Below are 19,347 nucleotides of genomic sequence, written 5' to 3' on the forward strand. Positions count from 1 at the left end.
AATATTCTTCCTTTCTTGATTCTTAATATTTCTTCTGTTCTCCTATATTCAACAAGGATCTTTGCATGCCATTTTGTTTCTTCTAGAGCAAATGCTAAGATGTCTCTGTTTAATGACATCCGTGAAATTGTTGCAGAAGACTCTGGGAATATATTTTATTAATTAATATTTCTGCTGGAGAGGTGGCTGCTGGACTATGGGACTTCTATATCCCTTACAAAAAAAAAAAAAGATTACTTCTACATGCCCAGTTGTAGCTCGAGATGCAAAAGCTCATATAGGAAATACTTACAGACCATTTTTAGTGAATACTGTGATGTGGCTCCATGGAAGTGGTTCTGTAATTTTTACAGCATCACTGCATTGTTTTTTTCCATTCACTGTACAAAGTGAACAATGGTTCCAAGAATTCACTGGAGTTTTGAAGGAGAAACTAAAAAGGGCAACTCAAACTGAATTATAAATGCTGCATGATGCAGTTGTAACAAATTCTTACAAATTGTAACAATTTAATGTACATTTGCCTAGGGTTTTTTTGTTTTGTTTTGGTTTGTTGTTTTGTTTTTTTTTTTTTGCTAAAACGCATTATTTCTCCAGTGTTTCCATTCTGAGACTAGAAATCAAGTAGCTTCTTTCCCATTTTGCCAGCTCCTTCCCCATTGTAATAGCGAGATCTGATGCTGGTATAACACTTTTCTGTTGTTCAATCTAGGAATGTTTGCTGTTGGCAAGCATGAATCATTGGGTTGGGTCATGAAATTCAAGACCTTCTTGAAAGCACAGATACACATGGACAGGATGAAGTTGGCTACTACACAAAACTTCCACTTTTGTGTGCATTTATGCCTTAAGTATCTTCACTGAATACCACTGGAATCTGCCAAGTATTGCCCAGAGGTTTGTTTCACTGTTTAGTGATAAAGGGCTCACCATTTTCCTCAGGAATGAGAAACTTGTTTTCTCAGCATGTCCAAATCCAAGTAGTTGAAAGAGAGGGGTTTGAATCAGAGTCATCCCTGTGACAGCGTGTAGCACTCACTGAAGCCCCAGTGTTTACTTGGGTAAATCCCTTTATATCTAAGCCATGTAGTTCTAGAAAATAAGCTTGCTCAGAGCAGTCAGTTGTCCATTTAAAATCTAATTTTTCAAAAGGTAAAGCAAATTCTAATTTGTGATCTGTAAAAAATACAACTAGCAGCATTTTTCTTGTAAAACACTTCAAGTTATTTCAGTTTTGGTTAAATACGTACGAAGGGGTGTTTGTTATGGAAGTAGCTTGATGAATATAAGCGCAGGAGTAGGAGCCAGGCTCCTCTAGTTTTGTATCAGTTTTTCTACTGGATCCTTTGTGGCCATTTTGGCAAGTTGATAGAAGTGTCATTGTTACAACAGCGATAATACCTACCTACCTCACAGGGATGTTGTGAGGATTATCTTATGCCTATAAAATGCATTGAGGATCTCAGATACTATGTAAATATTAAATATTTTAATTTTAGTTTTGTGAGGTGTAAGATTTACTGTAACAAAACCAGAAGATTTCCATACCAGTAGATGCCCAGTAGAGGCAGGAGTGGTGCAGTATTGCCCAGGACTGTTCTACTGCAGTACAGTAATGCTTGCTGTAAAGTGTAGTTATTTCAATTACAGCTGATTGAAACAGTGGCTTCTTAAATAAGATTCCCCACCAGTGTGCCTCAGTTCTGGTCTACATAGTTAGAGAACAGTTAGTTGTTCAGGCTTTGGTGCCTCTACTTGTGACACGTGCCACTTATGGTCGTAGGATTTTGTTTAGTTTGGTTTGGGGTTTTACACTTTTATGCAAGGAGCCATTCATTTTTCCCATATTAGTTCCAGTCACTCAGTATAACCAAAGCCTAATGATAACAATTAAAATGTAAAAAGCCAGATCTGTCCCCCTGTCCGTTTGCTTTTAATGTGAGTAGATAGTGCCCTCTTTGCAGTAAATGAGATTAATGCTTTCTAGCACTAATCAGGAAGCAAATCATGAAGTGCGATTTGCTTTAGAGCCTTAAGCTCTTGGCTGTCTTGCAAAACTCTTTTTTCTTAAGTATGAGATTTCTTGGTGCCCTAGCAATGGAGAAATAAGATTTCCCTGGCTTTCCCTTCTCGTCAGTGAATTAAAGTAGATTCTGCTTTTCCATTTCTTCCCTTTCCTGCTTTTCCTGTCCTTTTAAGCCATTCTTATAAAAGATTTGGAAGACTTCCAACCTCAAGGGAAAGATACTACTTGTTATTTTTCAGTGTACTACAGCTTGATACTTGAAATTGATAAAGTCCTTCCTAATAGCATTCCCAGGCACATGTCAGTCTCCCATTGAACCATTCTAGAGTTAATCATTGGGAAAAAAATATTATCCTCTTTTATTTGTTCCCATTGGGCAAAATAATGAGCCTTTGTGCAGTGAACATGCAGTTTTAAGGCAATAAATGCTAGTACTGCTGTTGGTCAAGTGTGTAAATATTTTAAATGTATAATTCAGTACTATGTTGAGTTTATATATTAAAAATGCAGGGATTGAAGTGCTAGTTGATTTCAAGTATTGTTTTACCTGTACAGTTGGAGATATGAAGTTGCATAGAAATATTTCACTATTTGTTGCAATAAGACTTTGGCAATGGCTATGTGATCAAGCCTTACTTAACACAATTGAATTTTCCATTTTGAAATGAACACTTTGTGTATTTTTAAGATCCATAAGCAGGAGGAGGATAAAATTGTTTTCCACTAAAGACTTATTTTATTTTGTTTTGGCCATGTGTGATTTGTGTGTATTCTTGTTTGATATTTTTCTAAAATCTCACCTGTGTTTTATCCCTGGAATAGCATTTGTTATATCTCCTTATGGGAGAAACAGAAGTAGGAATGTTATGAAACCTCAGGCACACATTGTGCTTTTTGACTACTGCAAAAGCGCAGTAATTCAGTTAAAATTTATGGGGTAACTTTAATTTACATGGACACCCAAGGCATGAATTTATCCATCAACAGAAGAAAAAAGTGATTAGGTGTGTGAGAGGAGTATCTCTCACTGGACTACAATTACCAGAGTGGCTTCGAATATATAATGAAATTAATCTTTTCACCCATCCTCAAAAAAAAAAGTTAATGATGACTTTTCAGGTCACTGTTACTGGTAGTGTTTATCTACCCCAAAGTAATACTGAGTTCTGAGCCTTGAATTTTTCTTTGTGTAGATTTAATTTGAACAGTTTCTGATGATATCTGGCACAGAAAAGTTCTTCAAGCTCGTAATGTGTTCCAATGTAACTGCCATTTAACAGTCTTGTTACTTCATGTATATCAGAAAAGTTCAGTTACAGGCATGAGTTACTAATGTGCTATAATACAGCTACAGTTGGATAAAGAACAACTATTTTGTGTTGCTCCCCTCTTACTTTCATGCACTCACATTTTTCTTAAAAAAAAAAAAAAAAGGAAAGGAATGCTTCACAAATCCTGAAAGTAAAACTACGCAACAGCGATGGTGGTGACAGCTTGCTCTACATCTTGGCTGTATGTATCACTAGAATTTTATTGGTTTCAGAAGTAAAATTACTGCAGTTATGTATTCACTGGTTTAGTTCAGTGAACATTTTGGCAAAGGACAGAAATATTTAAGGTAATTTTGAGGAAAGCCCTGAAGCAGCTGGTAAGATTAACAGCAGCAGCGTATCCAAAAGCTTTTCATGTAGAAAATGGAAATACTGCTTTACCTTTAATTACAAGGTATGGAATAAACTTGAATGATTTGGGGTACAAAGCCTTTATTCACACTTGTCTAAGTGTACTCAAGAACCATCCATTTTGCCTATATGAAACTCACATTTGCTTCAGCCATGAGTGGTGGAGCTGGTGGTGGGTTTTTTCCTTCACTGATTTGCCATGTATTGTAAGCAGAAAGATAGGAAAACTCAACATTCCAAGTGGAATTTGTCTGGCAGGTCAACCAGAGAGGAAGTTAGGAGGGAAAAAAGTTTGCAACCTTATGTGGAGAAAAAATAAAATCAGACTAATCTGTAAGAAGAAAAGTCCATAATACAAGTGTTATCCTGTAATTTACTAGCCCGTATCATCCTGAGAAGGATTAGTAAGAGCCTGCCATTTTATCAACACATTTTTTGGGGAAAAGAGAAGGCACTATTTTGGAATTGTGTGAAATGCGATACTATCTGTGTGAGTTTTGTTAGTTAAATAAGAAAATCTTTATTGGGAAACATTCCAGACAAATCTACGTCTCCAAAGGGAACACTGAAGTTACCCGCTCTGATTGACACAGATACAACTCATTACTAGTTTTTCTCCCACCTATATTTGAATCTTATGGAAACTCTTTTCACCTTAGTATCAGATAGATGTTGATCAGATTTGATTTTTCTGACAAACTTCCCTTTGCAAGTTAGAGTAAGGCAAAGCTTTGGGTGTGATGTACTTCCTTTTTTCTTCCCCTCTCTATGTCTGGCCTGTTTGTGGTGGCGAAGATGTGTGTATGTTTGATTTGCTTTAACTTATTGTTTTGGGTGATGCAGTTTAGGTTTGTGGCATATTCAGACTGCTTCCAATCTGTTTGTTGTTTACTGAATGAAAGTTGTTGCTAGACTCCAGCAGAATTTTGATGTGAAATCCTCATTCATAACTTGGTTTAATAGGTTGTCAGGACATTTGCTTTGATTTTAGACCTTCACCGACACTTCTAATGGAATTTTGTCCATTCAAATGATTGTTGTAACTCGGAAAAAACAACCCCAAAGCCAAAACCCCACCACCACACTGTGGAGTCTTTAGGAAGATCACTGATGTCTTCACACAAGATGAACACTGCTTTGGGGGAAGGCTTACATTCTTCTGCCACTGTAAGGAAAGACTGTTCTTCTGAAGTACTTTTTGCCTGCTTTTAGGCTGTTAATGCACTTTCATGATTTCTTAAACTACTGTTAAAAATGTACTGTAACATGGTTTTTGATAAACGCACATGTATTTAAACAATTCACTCAGTCTCAGGAAAGCTGGAAAAATCAGATACCTGTTTTGTATCTTGGTTAAAATGTTTGTTACCTACATCCCCTAAGATGGCCAGATGATGTCTAGATCCTGTGAGTGTAACTATTTAAGATACCAGTATAGTCTGTAAAAGAAGGACAGTGTAATTCTACTCTAGGGACTGAGAAAATGGTGTCCTTCTCTTATTTTTCTTAGAGGTATATATAGTCTGAATTGGAGTTTCAAAAGAAAAAAAAAAGGCAAAAACAGTAATAAACCCCATTTACTGTTCAGAAAAAAAAAAGTGTTTTCTTTCTTAACACTAGCTTATTTCTATTCTTTCTCCTTAAAAAGCGTATGTGAAATAAGTGCAGAGGTATGTGTAGGAACAACTGTATAATCTGCTGCTGTACATAATGTTTGCTACTTGACTGCATTTTCTGTTCCACTTTAATTTTACTGGTTTTACTAAATATATTTTATATATTTTCCTTCCTGCTTCTTGTGATGGCAGAGTGATTACCTGTTTGGAGGGGTGGGGGAGCAAAACGAACCATGAGTAGGCTCTGGCCAGAAAATTCCATAAACTTTGGATGTCAGCATGTATCTTAGGGCAGTTTTTGAGAGAACAGCATAAATCGGGGGCAATAGGGCATAGTAAAATCAATGGGGATATTACAATGTATGAAGGTGTAAGATACTGAAGATTCTGTTTCAGGGTTGCTATTTTTTAATGTTTTTAAAATGTCAGCACCACTAGGTGGTATTAAGTGACTAGTGGTCACTTAAGTAGAGTGTTTTTCAGTCTGAAGACTGCAGCCCTCTTTGTGATCCCTAAATTATTTCCAAGGATCCAGAAGACCTGGCAAAATAGAAGGAAGTCACTCTGATCATGTCTCACTGTCATGTTTCTAAGAGGATGCGCATCTGCAATAGAGTTGGGAGTCCATAATACGTTGGAGGATGCAAATGTACAACTGTATTTGAATTCAGAGAGTGACTGCAAGATGTAAGAGGCTGACTGATAGTCTGTCCTCCTGTGTGAGCCAAGGTCTCGGGAAGCTGTGATGCACATGGCCCACAGAGCTACCCCACGGGGCTGTAATACACTTCTTATCCTGCATCTGTAGGAGAACAGCTCGGTATTGAAAGAAGAAAGTGCAGTAAGCTTCTCTTACCAAGATGAGATAAGAACAACTTGCAAGATGTTCTGCAAGTAGAATCATTTCTACTAATATTATTTTCCATCTTCAGAAGTAGGGTTATGTTGATAATAATTAGAAGTAATCCTTGGATGGTTGTAGACATGCTTGGCTGTCTTCCCAATGAGCATGTAGTTGGTTTGCAGCCCTAAAAGTGTCGAGATTAAGATTTTTTTTTATACTTAATAGCAACAGATTATTAAATTCCAATAGTGTAAGCTATTTTCATATTAGTTAAAATGTATTGTACTTCATATGGCTATGGCTTGTGCAACAGCAGGAGAACTGAAAAGTATAGACTTTTGTTAGGAAAGATAAAATACAAGACTGTAAAATAAAAAAACACCAAAACATAAAAGCCTTATAAGTAACAAGTTGCTCTTGCTTTCCAGGGTAGAACTGTGCTTTTTAAAACTCTTGTGTCCATGCTCTGTTCCTGATCTGGTTGGACAGAGAGTACTAACAAATATATTGGTAAAGTGCCAGTGGTCTGTGTTGTCAGGTTCATCTTGGAGACATCGGTGTCACTGCTGTGTGACATGGGTCTGTCAGTCAAAGGATAGAGGAGACAGCTTAACTAGAAATACCTTTCCAGGTAAAAAAAAAAATAGAAAAAAAATAAAAAAAGGAAACAAACTAATAATTAATAATAAATTTCCTGCAGGGTGCACTTTGCACTTTGCAGGTGTTCCTGTACCTGTGGTTTGTTTCTCCTCACATTCCAAAGCAGCTGCACTGCAAGATATAACTTGTTTTCCTTCCTACAGGGTCACTTGAGCTCCTCCTGGGCTTTCCTTCTAGAACTGTCTTGTGACATGGATTCAGGCGAGGCCTGGAACTGTCTGTGTGCTGCCAAGTAGTATCTGGTGTCATAACCTCAGCAATGTTGGCCAAGCCCCCGTGCAGCCGCGTGCCGTTACATGATCTCTGTAACCCTCTTGTGAGGAGGCTGTTGTTACTCTGGGAAGTTTGGACTTGCACGGTGTCTCCCCAGTCTCCTTCATCCTTATGTTGTCAGCCCTGTGCAGAACATTTTTTCATGTAAAAAGCTTTACAAAAGGCATGAAACAGACTGAAATGTCACTCTGTAGAATCTAAACCAGATTTCTTACTGCACTCACTAATATGCAGGTGTCAGATAACTGTCACTCTGCAGCCACACAGGTAAAAAGGGTTGGTTGGTTTAACCTGCAGCAGTGGTGGTAACATGAATGGATAGGGGTGTGCTCCACATAAGACAACTTTTGGCAAGACCGTTTGAAGACAAAGGGGGGCTGAATGCCTGATTCAGACTACTTGGAAGTCTTTTAAAACCAGAAGGAAATGCCCACAGTTCTCCACTGTCATGCAAGCAAACCCCTGTTTCTTTAGGGGAGAGAGAGGTAAAATGTATGGGGATCTGAAGGAAAAAGGGGCCTATCCCCACATCCTGCAGTAGCAAGAAAATTTGATTCTCTGCTGCCTACAGAAGCTGTGCTGCAAATATGTGTTACCAGAATTTTGTGTTTCTGCCTTCCAAGGAAATAGTTCTCTCTCGCTGTAGGCTCCTAGTGCTGAGCCTAGGACTTTGCAAGTATTGCAACAGATCAAGATTCAACAGATTGTAGGTAAAATAGTAGTTTCTTGTTCAACTTGCTGCTGAGGGAACTGGAAAACATGAGAGGGGAGTCTGCTGTTGGGTTAAATAACCCAATGGGCAGCCTTTCATGAGTTGGTTTATAAAAGAGTAACCGAACCATGAAAAGATGATGTTATGAAAATGCTTTTTACCAGGCTTTATAAAGGAGGAATGACAAAAACAGTGAGGAAGTTCTTGAGGTTTTGGAGCAACAGATGATACAGAATGCCAGACAAGTGTGTTGTGTCTGCACAGTATGAGAAACTGAGATCAGTTGTACACCCTGATTCGGAGAAAACTCCAGGAACAAACTCGCCAACAGAGTTTCAAGTTGACAAGCAGGTATTCTTTATTGCGGCGCCGGAGACAGGGGGGATAGCTCCTCCTGACGTGTGTCCCCGAATTGCTATACAGGTCATCCTTATATGGTCACTGAGCATGTTACATCATTTTCCAAAAAGTTTCCGGCATGCATACAAAAATGTGGTGGTCTTTAAGGGTCCTTTACTTTTCCCAACAAGCTTAATTAACATTACAGACATAGATCATCCTGGCCTTCTACTTATCAGTTAGTTTAACTGCTCTCATCCTGGACATCTGCTAGTCTGGGATACTCCCTAGTAGATGCTTACAGCAGCTTAATGGGTTTATTACACCCCAAACATAGCAATCATCCTGTCCTTTTACTTATCAGTTAGTTTATCTGTGCCCACCCTGGACATCTGCTAGTCCCAGATACTCCCCATCCCCAGGTCCTGTCCTTCTATTCTGCTTTTCTCACACCTTTTGTACTGAGGTCCTGAGGGCCTGAAACTATGTCAACTACCTTCAAGCACCGCAGTTATTTTCCATTACAAAGCCATCAAACAACATTACTTAGAACTGATTACATTTTGTACTTTTGTGCCTCCTTGCACTGAAATCAGCAGCTCATGGCTTTTAAACATTGGGCATCTAACCGGAAATATATCCGTGATTTCCAAGTCTATAACGTAGCTGGCGACCGATGGAAGCCTGACTGGAGGTATACCCTACCCACAGTTTCTGCATCTGCTGAAGTACCTACTCCAAATCCCGGGGCACGACCCGGCCGAGGGAGCGCGGCGCCTGCTCTCTGCGCAGACGGCCTGCTTTAGGAAGCTCTTATTTACGCTGAAAAACCCTTCTGGGGGTCGCTCTACAGCACCCGAAGTGGTGAAGGCACAGCGAAACGGCGGGTTCCCGCCGGCAACACGCTCCAGCGGCTAAGCCCGGGGAGGCGGACATCCGCCATAGGCCGCAAGGGAGCGACGGGGCTGCTGCAGCGAGGGTAGGCCCGCACGGATCCATCTCCGCCCGGGCTCCCCACTACCGGCGGCCAGCGGCACCGCGGGTTAGGAACGCGCCTGCACGGCCCCGCCTGCGGCAAAGGCGGAGCCACCGCCGGAATCCCCGGCCCCGCCCTGCCCCGTGTCACCAGCAGGAGGCGCGCGGCGCCGGGGCTGGCTGGGAGAGGCCCGCGTGCGCGGAGGTGGCTGGCGGCCGGTGAGTGGGGAGAGAGGCGGGCTCTGTGTCAGCAGTGCGGGGGATCCGCAGGGTCGCGCGTAAGTCCGCCCGGCTGTCCGCCCTGTCAGGGCGGGCGGGTGGCGTCTGCGGCCGGGCAGCCCAGCTGCGGCGGGAGCGGATCCCTCAGCAGCGTTGGGCCTCAGGCCGACCGGCTGCGCTCCGCTCCGCTCCCCTCCAGCAGCGCTGGGGTGGGGGCGGTGGGTGCGCCTGGCGCGGAGCGGAGCCTGCGTAGCAGGAGAGCGCGAGCGGCAGGTGCCGGCAGTGGGTGTTCAAAGCAGTTAAACACAAGAGGGAGCAGGAAGAAGGAGCATTTTTCATAAGCCGACAGCGTTCCCTCATACATATGCCAGAGGTAACAGCGGTCGAGTACCAGCTTACTCTCCTCTGCCCGTGCTTATTGGAAAGGAGAGCACATCATGCTCCTCTTCTCCTTCAAGTAACCACTGGCCTCCAGACTTTATTTTTTTTATTCCAGTGCAATTCTATGCATTCATTAATCCTCTGAAAGACTCTCGTCTGCAAACGCTTCTGTGTCACTTTGAAGCACCATGAAATCTCATCACTGACAGAGATCCTTGTAGCTCAGCAACACCTAGACCTACAGCTGTCTGTGAAATGACAGAGTGGTGTGGAGAGAGTGTCTAAGAGCTCAACCTTTTGTTTTCTGATACACAAAGTATTTGCATGAAGTTAGTAGCCATTTTCACAGCAACAAAGAGTAACTATTCATAAACCCAAACTTCTTACCAGCTGACATTCTAGGTTTAAAAACTTCATGTGAATTTAAGGGATACTGGACAGGTGTCTCTAAGAGAACTGCATTCACAGAATCACTTCAAGTGCAGAAACAACTCCCATAGTGGAAAATGGTTAAAGTCTGGTAGAGGATAGAGGAGGGAGGTATCACATATACTTGCCTAATCTTATTCCTTCCAGGACAGCAGCTTTTGGCTTCCTTCAGGATACGATATTAATTAAAATAATTCAGAGTAGGAAGCAGTATCAGTGCTTCAGGGTAGAAGAATGACCAGCATCAACCTTTTCTCTGAACTAGTACAGCTTTCTTCTTGAACCATTTGCCATGGATGTTAACAGAAAGTTCTCCAGACTTAATCCTGAAATGGAGCTGTTCTCAGATCTGTGGTCAAGCTGGTCCTGGTCCACAAATCCTGCCTTGTCCCTGTTTCCCTACTCCATAAAACCATGGGTACGTAAGAAAACAGCTTCAGGTTAGTGTGCAGGTTTTGTCAGTTCTGCTTTTCTGACATTCCCTGGCTTGGCTGTCATGCTCAGAGGCCATTCTGGTTTATGGCACCTGGGCCTCAAAACTTGAATTTGTTTAGGTTTTCCCAGTTGACTGCCAGGGAACAAGCTGCTGATGCTGCCTGTACTTGAGGATGACCTCTTGGATGTTTGAGAAGTTTTGATTTGCATTGGAAGATTCTACAAACCAGATGTAGGTGTCTAAATTACTTTAGACTAATGTATTTCATACACCTTGTCCTATCAGTCATTCCTGTGAAAGTGCATTTGGCGATAATCCCAGTATCTTCTCAGACAATCAACTCTCCTTAGGATTTAAAGATCTGAAAACTTGTTTCCAGCAGGAAAGATCTTTTCTCTGTCTATTCTTTTACTATGGTTGGGACGGACTCCCCCGTACCTCTGTGTGGATTAGTTTTGTCACCCCTCCAATCGTCTGGAGATGAGGGATTTGGATCCATGTAAGCATTCAGGAGCTGAAGCTTGAGCAGAGCACAGTACCTCCCTTGTTTTAAGGTTGACTAGCAAGTCATAGAATCATAGAATGGTTTGGGTTGGAAGAGACCTTAAAGCTCATCCAGTTCCAACCCCACTGCTACAGGCAGGGACACTTTCCACTTGACCAGGTTGCTCAAAGCTCTATCCAGCTTGGCCTTGAACACTGCCAGGGATGGGGCAGCCACACCTTCTCTGGGAAACCTGTGCCAGTGCCTCACCACCCTCATAGTAAAGAATTTCTTCCTTATATCTAATTTAAATTACCTTCTTTCAGTTTTAAGCCATTACCTTTGTCCTATTTGTGCATGTCCTTGCAGAAGTCCTTCTGCAGCTTTCTTGTGGGCCCCTTTAGGTACTAAGGGCTCCCTGGAAGCCTTCTCTTCTCTGGGATCAACAAGCCCAACTCCCTAAGCCTGTCTTCATGGAAGATAAATGATACTCTGGAAAAGCCAAGAGCTTTACTCTTAGCACGTGTAGGTGTGTACTGTGTCAGTGGAACAGCACAATAATCAGTGAATTCTGGTGGGTTATCTAACAGGTTGATGGTACCGTTTTTCCAACAAGTAGGGAACACCTGTGTTTCAGGAAAAGTCTTGAAAGCTGTGCTAGGGTGAGCAGCACAGAGGGAAGGGTGGGAAGGGAGGAGGTTGTGGAGTCTGGAGTTCTTGTTATACAGGGAATGGGAGAAGAAAAACTGTGAGCAGCTGTACTTGAAGTCATAGTTGGCTTCTGAAGTTGCACACAGTTCAGATGGCATGTGATTCTCCCAGTGACTTCTGCACAAAGGCAGGCGTCTGCCTGGTTCCAGGTTCTGTTAAAGTCATTGCTCGTGGACTTACTAGTTCTTAGATCAGAAGCAGAGAAAATGGGTTTCTTGAGAGAAGCATCTTTTCCAGTTTTCTCTAGTAGTTTTCCCATGCAAGTTTCCTGTTTTCATCACCTTCGCTCCACGAGGTGGCACTGTCTCTTCTGGAAAGGACCCACAGCTTTCCCCCGGATGCTGTTCAGCAGTCCGGGTGAGCAGGGTGAAGTGACCTTTTGCGGTGTATCCCAGCACAAGAGGTCTCTGTGCTGTACTTCTGTGTGTGCACTGTGTATGCAATGGGGCTGTACTTTCATGGTAGTAAATACCGTGTCTTTTTGATACGAGTTATCCCCATGTTCTCACACACAAAATACACAAGTTTGGTCAAATAGCGTTGTCTAAGGAAAACATCTTAAGTTTCTTGCCTGCTTTTGCTTGTAAGAAGGTTTCTGGCATTCAGACAAATCTTTTTATGGCATGGAAGTTAAAGCCAGGTTTCTTCATTTTGAGTCAGAATTGTGTGACTTTTGAGCATGGAAAGGAATGACCAGTATCTATCATTATTTATGGGAGGGAACAGTTTCTATATGATTTGCCAGATCCACTGAAGCTTTTTGCCCCCACCCCCTTTTCACCCCCACTTCCCCCCCCCCCCCCATACAGAAAAGTTGTCCAGATTCAGGAAATTAAGAACTGCAATGACAACTTCCCTCCAAGAATACAAGCCAAATCTGTGTTGTATAGAAAGGGAACAATATTGCTGCTGTTCCTGAATCCTCTCTGGAGATTTGTTATTTCTAATCATCCTCTCACTTGTTTAAGATCTCATAAGTAAAGCGAATGTGTCTTCTCTTGTCCAGAGGTTCTCCTCGGTAGCTGTTAGGCTGAGTCTGTATTGTCAGTGAAGGTCGTTGTACAGGGGACTGTGCCATTATTAAAGTGTTCACCACTGAAAAGGGTTAATTTAATTAATTTTTTTTCTCTAGTTGTCGTCTAGAAAAATGGATGATGATGGTGATGACATTCCCCAGCTTTCATCCCATACATTGGCTGCCCTCCAGGAGTTCTATTTGGAACAGCAGCAGAGAGAGGGCATGAAGACCTCCCAAGGGTTTAATCAATATTCCATTGGCTCAATAGAAGAAGACTGGGTAAGAAACTATGAACTTCAGTGCATGAAGGAGTAGCCTTTACTGAGCTTTTTTGTGGTTGGATAATGAAATGAAATTTAAAAAGGGAACACTAAAAGGTGTTCTTAGAGTAGCAAAATCAAACTGTTCATGGACAGCAACACTCTAGGGATATTTGCTTTAATGTTAAATCTGGATATATTTGTCTGTCCTACATGGGGTGGGGGCAGGGAAAGGGGTACAACATGGAGAGGGAATAAAGCCGCTAACAGAAACATCTATCCCTTCTGGAGATTTTAATTCCAGCCTGCTATGTGAAGGTAGAAAAGATTCTTCTCAGAGTCTCAGAGTCTGAGACAAGCACCAAGTAACAAGATCAAGTGATCTTTCTTTCACATTGTACTGCATTCTGTGGTTTATGCCTTTGCTTTTGTGGATGGTTGCTTTGCTGCTTTTATTTTTTCTGATTTTTTTCTGACAGACTGATTTTTGGTTTGCCTCTGTTTTCTTTGGGTTTGTTTTTTTTACTCATCCTTTTTCTGATCTCTTCTGATTCATTACTTTTACCCTTTATTTCCTTCTGTACTGTCACTTTTCAAGTTCCTTTTTCCTCTTCCACTAAAAATTTAAGAACACATAAATACTGTGCATCTGCAAAGTGGGTTTGAACTAACCCAGTAATCAGTGATCTTGCATTACTTGGTTTTTCTGATACCGCAGTAAATGCTTTGGAAACACACTGTGTAAGCTACCTGCTGCGTGTCCCTGGATTACAGAGGTAAAAAGACTGTCAGGAAAATACTCACTTTTCTAGCTTAACAATTGGTGAACTGAGAAGTTGTTGTGGATTTTGTTTTTCTTCAAATACAACTCACCACACCTAACAGTACATAGCACAGTCCAAAGATTTGATATTATTTGTAATTGTGTGTTCCAGCAACTGAGCCAGTTTTGGTACAGTGATGAAACCGCATCACGCCTGGCTGATGAAGCAGTTGTGGCAGCTGGGAAGGGTGGCAGGTAGGTTTCAATAATTACATCAGAGATTCAACATGTCTTTTCTGTAAATACTTTGTTTCCACTCTGTAGGCAGAGCATGCAGTGTAATTCATTACTCATTGTACTCCATCTTTCTTCAGTTGAGATATTGCACAAATGCTTTGCTATTATTTGTATAAATAATAGTTCATCCTGATCTTATCTTTTAGCATTTCATCGAATGTTGTAGGCTCTGCCTTGTACAAGTTTACTGTGAATGTTTTCTTTTTTGAGAGAGCTCCAGAGCATATCAATGATTAGTAATTCTTTTCTCTGTTTTCATACAATGTTTCTGCAGAACAGGTGGAGAAACTTGGTTTTCTTCCTATTTCTGTAAGGAGTTGGGTTTAAGTTTTCAAGTATATTTCCTTGCTGTTCTGAAACAAGATTTTCTCTGTAGTTAAGCTTAAGTGATGCAGCATGGATGCTGAATAAATGGCTTTAATGCTTAAAACTCTACTATTAAAGTAATTATTTGTTAGAATGGAGGATGAATAGCTTACATTCTGGGACTAATATTTAAAATGTTTTCCCAAAGCAGCCCTGAGGACTGCTGTAGGATGTTTTGGGGTTTTTTGCTGTTGTTTGCCTTTTAAAAGAATATTCTCAGTTGTTGTCTCTTTTTCAGGATAGCATGTGTTAGTGCACCCAGTGTATACCAGAAACTGAAAGAACAGGATGGTAAAGATTTTTCAGTCTGTATACTGGAGTACGACAGAAGGTTTTCTGTATATGGAGAAGAATTTATCTTCTATGATTACAACCACCCTTTGAACTTACCTGAAAATCTCTTGCCACACAGTTTTGACATTGTTATAGCAGATCCACCCTATCTGTCTGAGGAATGTCTTCAAAAAACTGCAGAGACCATCAAATATTTAACAAAAGGAAAGATTCTACTTTGCACAGGTATAGTTAATAAAAATGTCACCATTAAGCATCTTTTCCTCTCTCTCAGAAGATGAAACTTTCTTAGGTGTGAAAAATACTAACTCAGTAACACTAATTTATCATTACTTCAAAGAGGAATATGTATCCTAAGCTTTTCATTGGAATACTTTAGTTCAACCTTAGTTTGAACTGCAGGTATGTGTTTTTTAAGAGTTGAAGTCAGTGCTTTCTTCATACAGCATTTTGAGTTTTACTAAATCTTTGAAGAATTGTAAGATCATCCTCTAGATCTCCAGAAGTATTTTTTTTCTTGTAAAAGGCCACTCTCTATAATCTGGGTATGACAAAGATAGGTGCAACTTACTGTTAATGTGTTACTGAATAAGAATTTGTGAGTTTTTAAACATGTCAGTAGCTACAGGACTTCAGCTGCCATGTAGTACTTAGCGTCTAAGGTCAGCTAAGTAGAAAGAATGACAAAGAGGTTGGAATGGCCTTTGCTGAGTAAAGTGGTATGATTTTAGCAAAGTCTTGAAAAGAAAAGCGAAGTAAACTTGCCCCCACTCCACATTACCTGTCCGTACTGGTAAGCACAGGAGTTGTAATGTGAATGAATGTGTGAGGGAGATTCTGCCACTGTGATTCAAGCAAGGAGATTCTGGGCACTGAAATACAGCAGGAGGAATTAAAAACCAGTGATAAGTGCAGTGAAACTAGGTAATTTACCAGCTGTACTTGTAGGGCCTTCTTTATGGAGGTTCATTTGCTGTATCTGCTTTACCCATGGTGTTTAAGCTTAAACTGTAATCTTACTACAAGACATCTGGGAAACTTTTGCAAAAAAAAAAAAAAAAGAAAAGAAGGACAAAACCCCTCTATAAATATAATGTGAGGGAAGTCAACCAAGCAGCTGAAATGAAGAAGAATGTGGTCACGGAAAACCTTTGCTTAATTGCACATGGCAGTCACGCACAAGGATGGGTCTCAAAATTTCTTCCCTGAAATGGGTAGGTGGTCCTTAAGTTTACAGAGTTTGAGAAATGCTGCTCAAGGAAGTGATTTCTCAGTGTGTAGCTGTAAATACCGCATTGCGTTTATTTAAGTGGAAGAGTATATGTAATCTGTTTGCCTTTCCCATGCCTCCCTACCATGTAATTTGTTTGGCATGTAGCAAGAAGATGGAGTTCATCTCTGTTTTCTATACAGAGCTTACCCTCTACCTACTTCCATGAAACTTCATTTACATTCATTTCCTTGGGGCATCTTCCATTCTTTCAGATTTATTCTCATTTCGAAATAGATTCAGTTGTCAAAGAGGGCTGACAGTAGAGCTGCTTTAAGCCTTGCTTCCTTAAAAAAAGCAGGCTTGCTTTATATGCATTTGGGAGGAGCTATTAAAATACCCAGACATTCTGTTACTGTTTTTCTCATCAAATGCTAATTATTTTTGCTGCAGGTGCAATTATGGAGGAACAGGCAGCAAAGAATCTTGGTGTGAAGATCTGCAAGTTTATTCCAAAACACGCACGAAATTTAGCCAATGAATTTCGGTGTTACGTGAATTATGCTTCTGGGCTGAAGTGAGCCTCCTGAGAAGGTCTACAGATTTCTCAGTCATGCTCCTTTCTGTTTTTTAGCAGTGACTCCATATTTCTCAATGCTGAAATACTCAGCTCCAAGTACTGTTTTCTGGGCCAGCTCTAATCATGATAGCCTCTCTCTTTTAAATGTGTTTTGTATTGTACATTTTTGGTAAATGGGGACCAAACAGCGCAGGTGCTAGACAATGGAAGCTTCTCTGTTAGAGGTTCATTCAAACTGTCAGGTTTTACCATTCAAGGACTCTTCAGTGACCCCTGCAAAGTGATTTTAGCTGGTTGGTGTATAACAACACACAGGTGCTTGCCTCACAGACACCAGAGTCATCACTGCATCAGAACTGATGACTTCCTAGCTAGTGGATGGTTGAAAAAGCATGACCAGTGGTCTCCTTTCAATCTTGAGAGATGCTCCCTGAGTAAAAGGCTTGAGAGATGTTTGTTCTGAATGTGTCATATGTTTTCAGATTCATTACCCAGCAGGCTGATGTTTTTATAAAGGATAACTGGAAGAGAAAATAGGTCTCCTTCTGGAGAGGCCGCTCCAGTTGCTTTTAATAATCATCAGAACTACCTAGCAGTTGCCAAGTAAGATAAGAATTACTCTCTCACTATTGTTGCCAGACTGGCTTTTTAAAATATTGTGATGATTATTTCACCTTGCTTTGTCACAAACCCAGACTTTCTTTTTGTGAAAAGATCTATTTTGTCATCACTTACACCATACAAACTTGTGTACGTATGCATGCTGTACTAAGTCGTTACACATCTCCTTGCAGAAGTACAGTGCATTTATTTTGTGTTGTTTATGTGTTAGTGCAACACAAAGTCTTTTAAACTTTAAAAACCCTCATACAACTGGGTTGTTCTGTTGACTAGTTAAGCTTATCTCCTGAGGTGGTATAAACCAAATGTCTCCTTGAAAAAAGCACAGTAAGGATTTCCCCATTAGAGAGAGCTTTACTGGCATTAAGAATCCTATACATTAGTCAGGCCAAATCAACTGGAATATGAACTAATTGCTAAATAAAAATACAACACATGAGCCAGTCCTTGCGTTAGTGCTTCAGGCTGTGTGTTCCTTGATTCTTCCTTTGAGTTACTGTTGGTTATGAGATACTTCTGTAGCAATGTGACCCATACACACTAGTCCCTTAAATCTTGAATCATAATCTGATTAAATACAGTGCCTGCTTTTTAGTGGATTTCAATATCAAGCTAAGATGATTTACAAGTATGCCAAGTTTGTAGTTACAAGAACAGGCCTTTTTTCCAATTGCTCAGTTTTATCTTTGCCTCCTGTTCCACAGATGGCTGCAGAGCAGTAGTATAGGAGCATCTTGGGAATTGCTGAATCATACAAGGCCACTGAGGTATAACAGTGTATTGATAAACTCACACTCTTTCTAATAAATGTTAAATTTTATATTGCCCAAGGTTTGGGCTGTATGTCAGTCAAAATAGATGATACTTGGAAAAACCCTGCTTTGGGACAGTAGAGATTTTTGGTAACTGGGAATTTTTAAAGCCATCCTATTGACTACACTTCTAATGTATTTTTGGGTGAAAGCTGGTTCATAAATTCCAAGGCTCTCAACAGTTTTATCAGCTATAAATATACTATATAAAACATATGTACTTGTATATCATAGGTATCTGTTGGGATTATGTAAAAGACTACAGAAATGCTGCATCTACAAAATAAATCACCTAAAATGAAGTATTAAGAAATTTACTTTGTGGTGGGAATAAACCTAATTAAGCTTGTGAGACAAGACTTTTAAGAAGGCAGAAGTATATACTCATGTTTCTGTGCTTTTCTGCTGTTTGAATGCAGATTTTCCTGTCTGATGGAGTAAATAAATGAGCAGGAATAACATAGATGGGATATAATCCTCTGTCAGTGCTCAGAGAACATGCTTTCTGAGCTGGAGACAACACTGTTTTATAAATACCCATCCAACCCACCACTGCTCTTCCCCATTTTCTGTGAGATGTTTACTTCCTAAGGCTTTTCCCCTCCTCACATTTTATACCTGATGCTTCCTGCCCTCTTTCCCCCATACAATGTTCCTGAGTTTCATGATGATACCAGTTTTCTTTCTCTTTCATGTGCCTTCATATCTATCAGACTAGTGATAGGTATTGTTAAAATGGGAAAGGTGCTGTAGAGGGAGAGCTCTCAGGGAGAATGAAGACCAGGCTCTGCTGACAAGTCTCTGAGAGCCCATATCTGATAACTTTTCAGACCAGCAGCCAGCCTTGTTGCTGAGCCAGATGAAGCCAGAACACTCCCCCCAAACGACTGTCCACAGGTGATGTACAGCTGGGTTTAGGTGTTTTCCAGGAGGCTACACCATTACTTTTACTTAGGCAGCTTCAAAATAAAGCAAACCAGAATTAAATGCATAGCTATTGGCACACATCTATCCTTCACAGTCATAAACTGTTTTATGTTTATTACCTCAATGTCTTGCACACCGAGCAGATGGAGACAATGAAGGAACTACTGAAACTATATTTTTAACTATATGCAGGGACTTCAAGTGGAACAGGTATGACTGTCAGAAGGGACGATACTCTTCCTCTGCCACACACCTAAATTAGAATGTGCTGTTCAAATACAAGCTTCGCTTATGTTGCTGCTTTAATTGCTTCAATTGCTTCATTTTGGTAAATGTGTGTTAGGCCCTGTATCAGAATTGCAAGACAGCTTTGCTAACTGCATCAGAGGCCCTTCTTAAAGAAATGAAAGTA

General features: G+C 40.7%; 1 protein-coding gene across 2 annotated transcripts; it reads left to right on the top strand.

Moving 5' to 3' along the window:
- Positions 1–9,274: 9,274 nt before the first annotated feature.
- Positions 9,275–18,469, top strand: EEF1AKMT1 (EEF1A lysine methyltransferase 1). Of its 2 annotated transcripts, none has more exons than XM_062615229.1 (5): positions 9,275–9,346; positions 12,920–13,084; positions 14,001–14,083; positions 14,730–15,010; positions 16,449–18,469. In XM_062615229.1, the coding sequence occupies exons 2-5, from the start codon at positions 12,935–12,937 to the stop codon at positions 16,574–16,576; spliced, it is 642 nt and encodes a 213-aa protein (XP_062471213.1). In that variant the 5' UTR covers positions 9,275–9,346; positions 12,920–12,934; the 3' UTR covers positions 16,577–18,469. The 2 variants fall into 2 exon arrangements, 1 of the variants encoding a protein (XP_062471213.1); XR_009964131.1 differs by lacking the exon at positions 9,275–9,346 and adding an exon at positions 15,734–15,999 and having other exon boundaries at positions 12,590–13,084; positions 16,449–16,513.
- The last annotated feature ends 878 nt before the right edge of the window (positions 18,470–19,347 follow it).

The sequence above is a fragment of the Pezoporus occidentalis genome, unplaced genomic scaffold, assembly GCF_034315485.1.
Source record: "Pezoporus occidentalis ecotype Australia unplaced genomic scaffold, CSIRO_AGI_Poc_V1 ctg18, whole genome shotgun sequence".
In the NCBI taxonomy this organism is placed as follows: domain Eukaryota; kingdom Metazoa; phylum Chordata; class Aves; order Psittaciformes; family Psittacidae; genus Pezoporus; species Pezoporus occidentalis.

Bases quoted from the DNA above. Each gene is read 5' to 3' on its own strand.
- EEF1AKMT1 (XM_062615229.1), top strand. From the start codon at position 12,935: ATGGATGATGATGGTGATGACATTCCCCAGCTTTCATCCCATACATTG. The intron at 13,085-14,000 runs GTAAGAAACTAT...TGTGTGTTCCAG, and splicing joins GCTCAATAGAAGAAGACTGG to CAACTGAGCCAGTTTTGGTA. The intron at 14,084-14,729 runs GTAGGTTTCAAT...TCTCTTTTTCAG, and splicing joins GCAGCTGGGAAGGGTGGCAG to GATAGCATGTGTTAGTGCAC.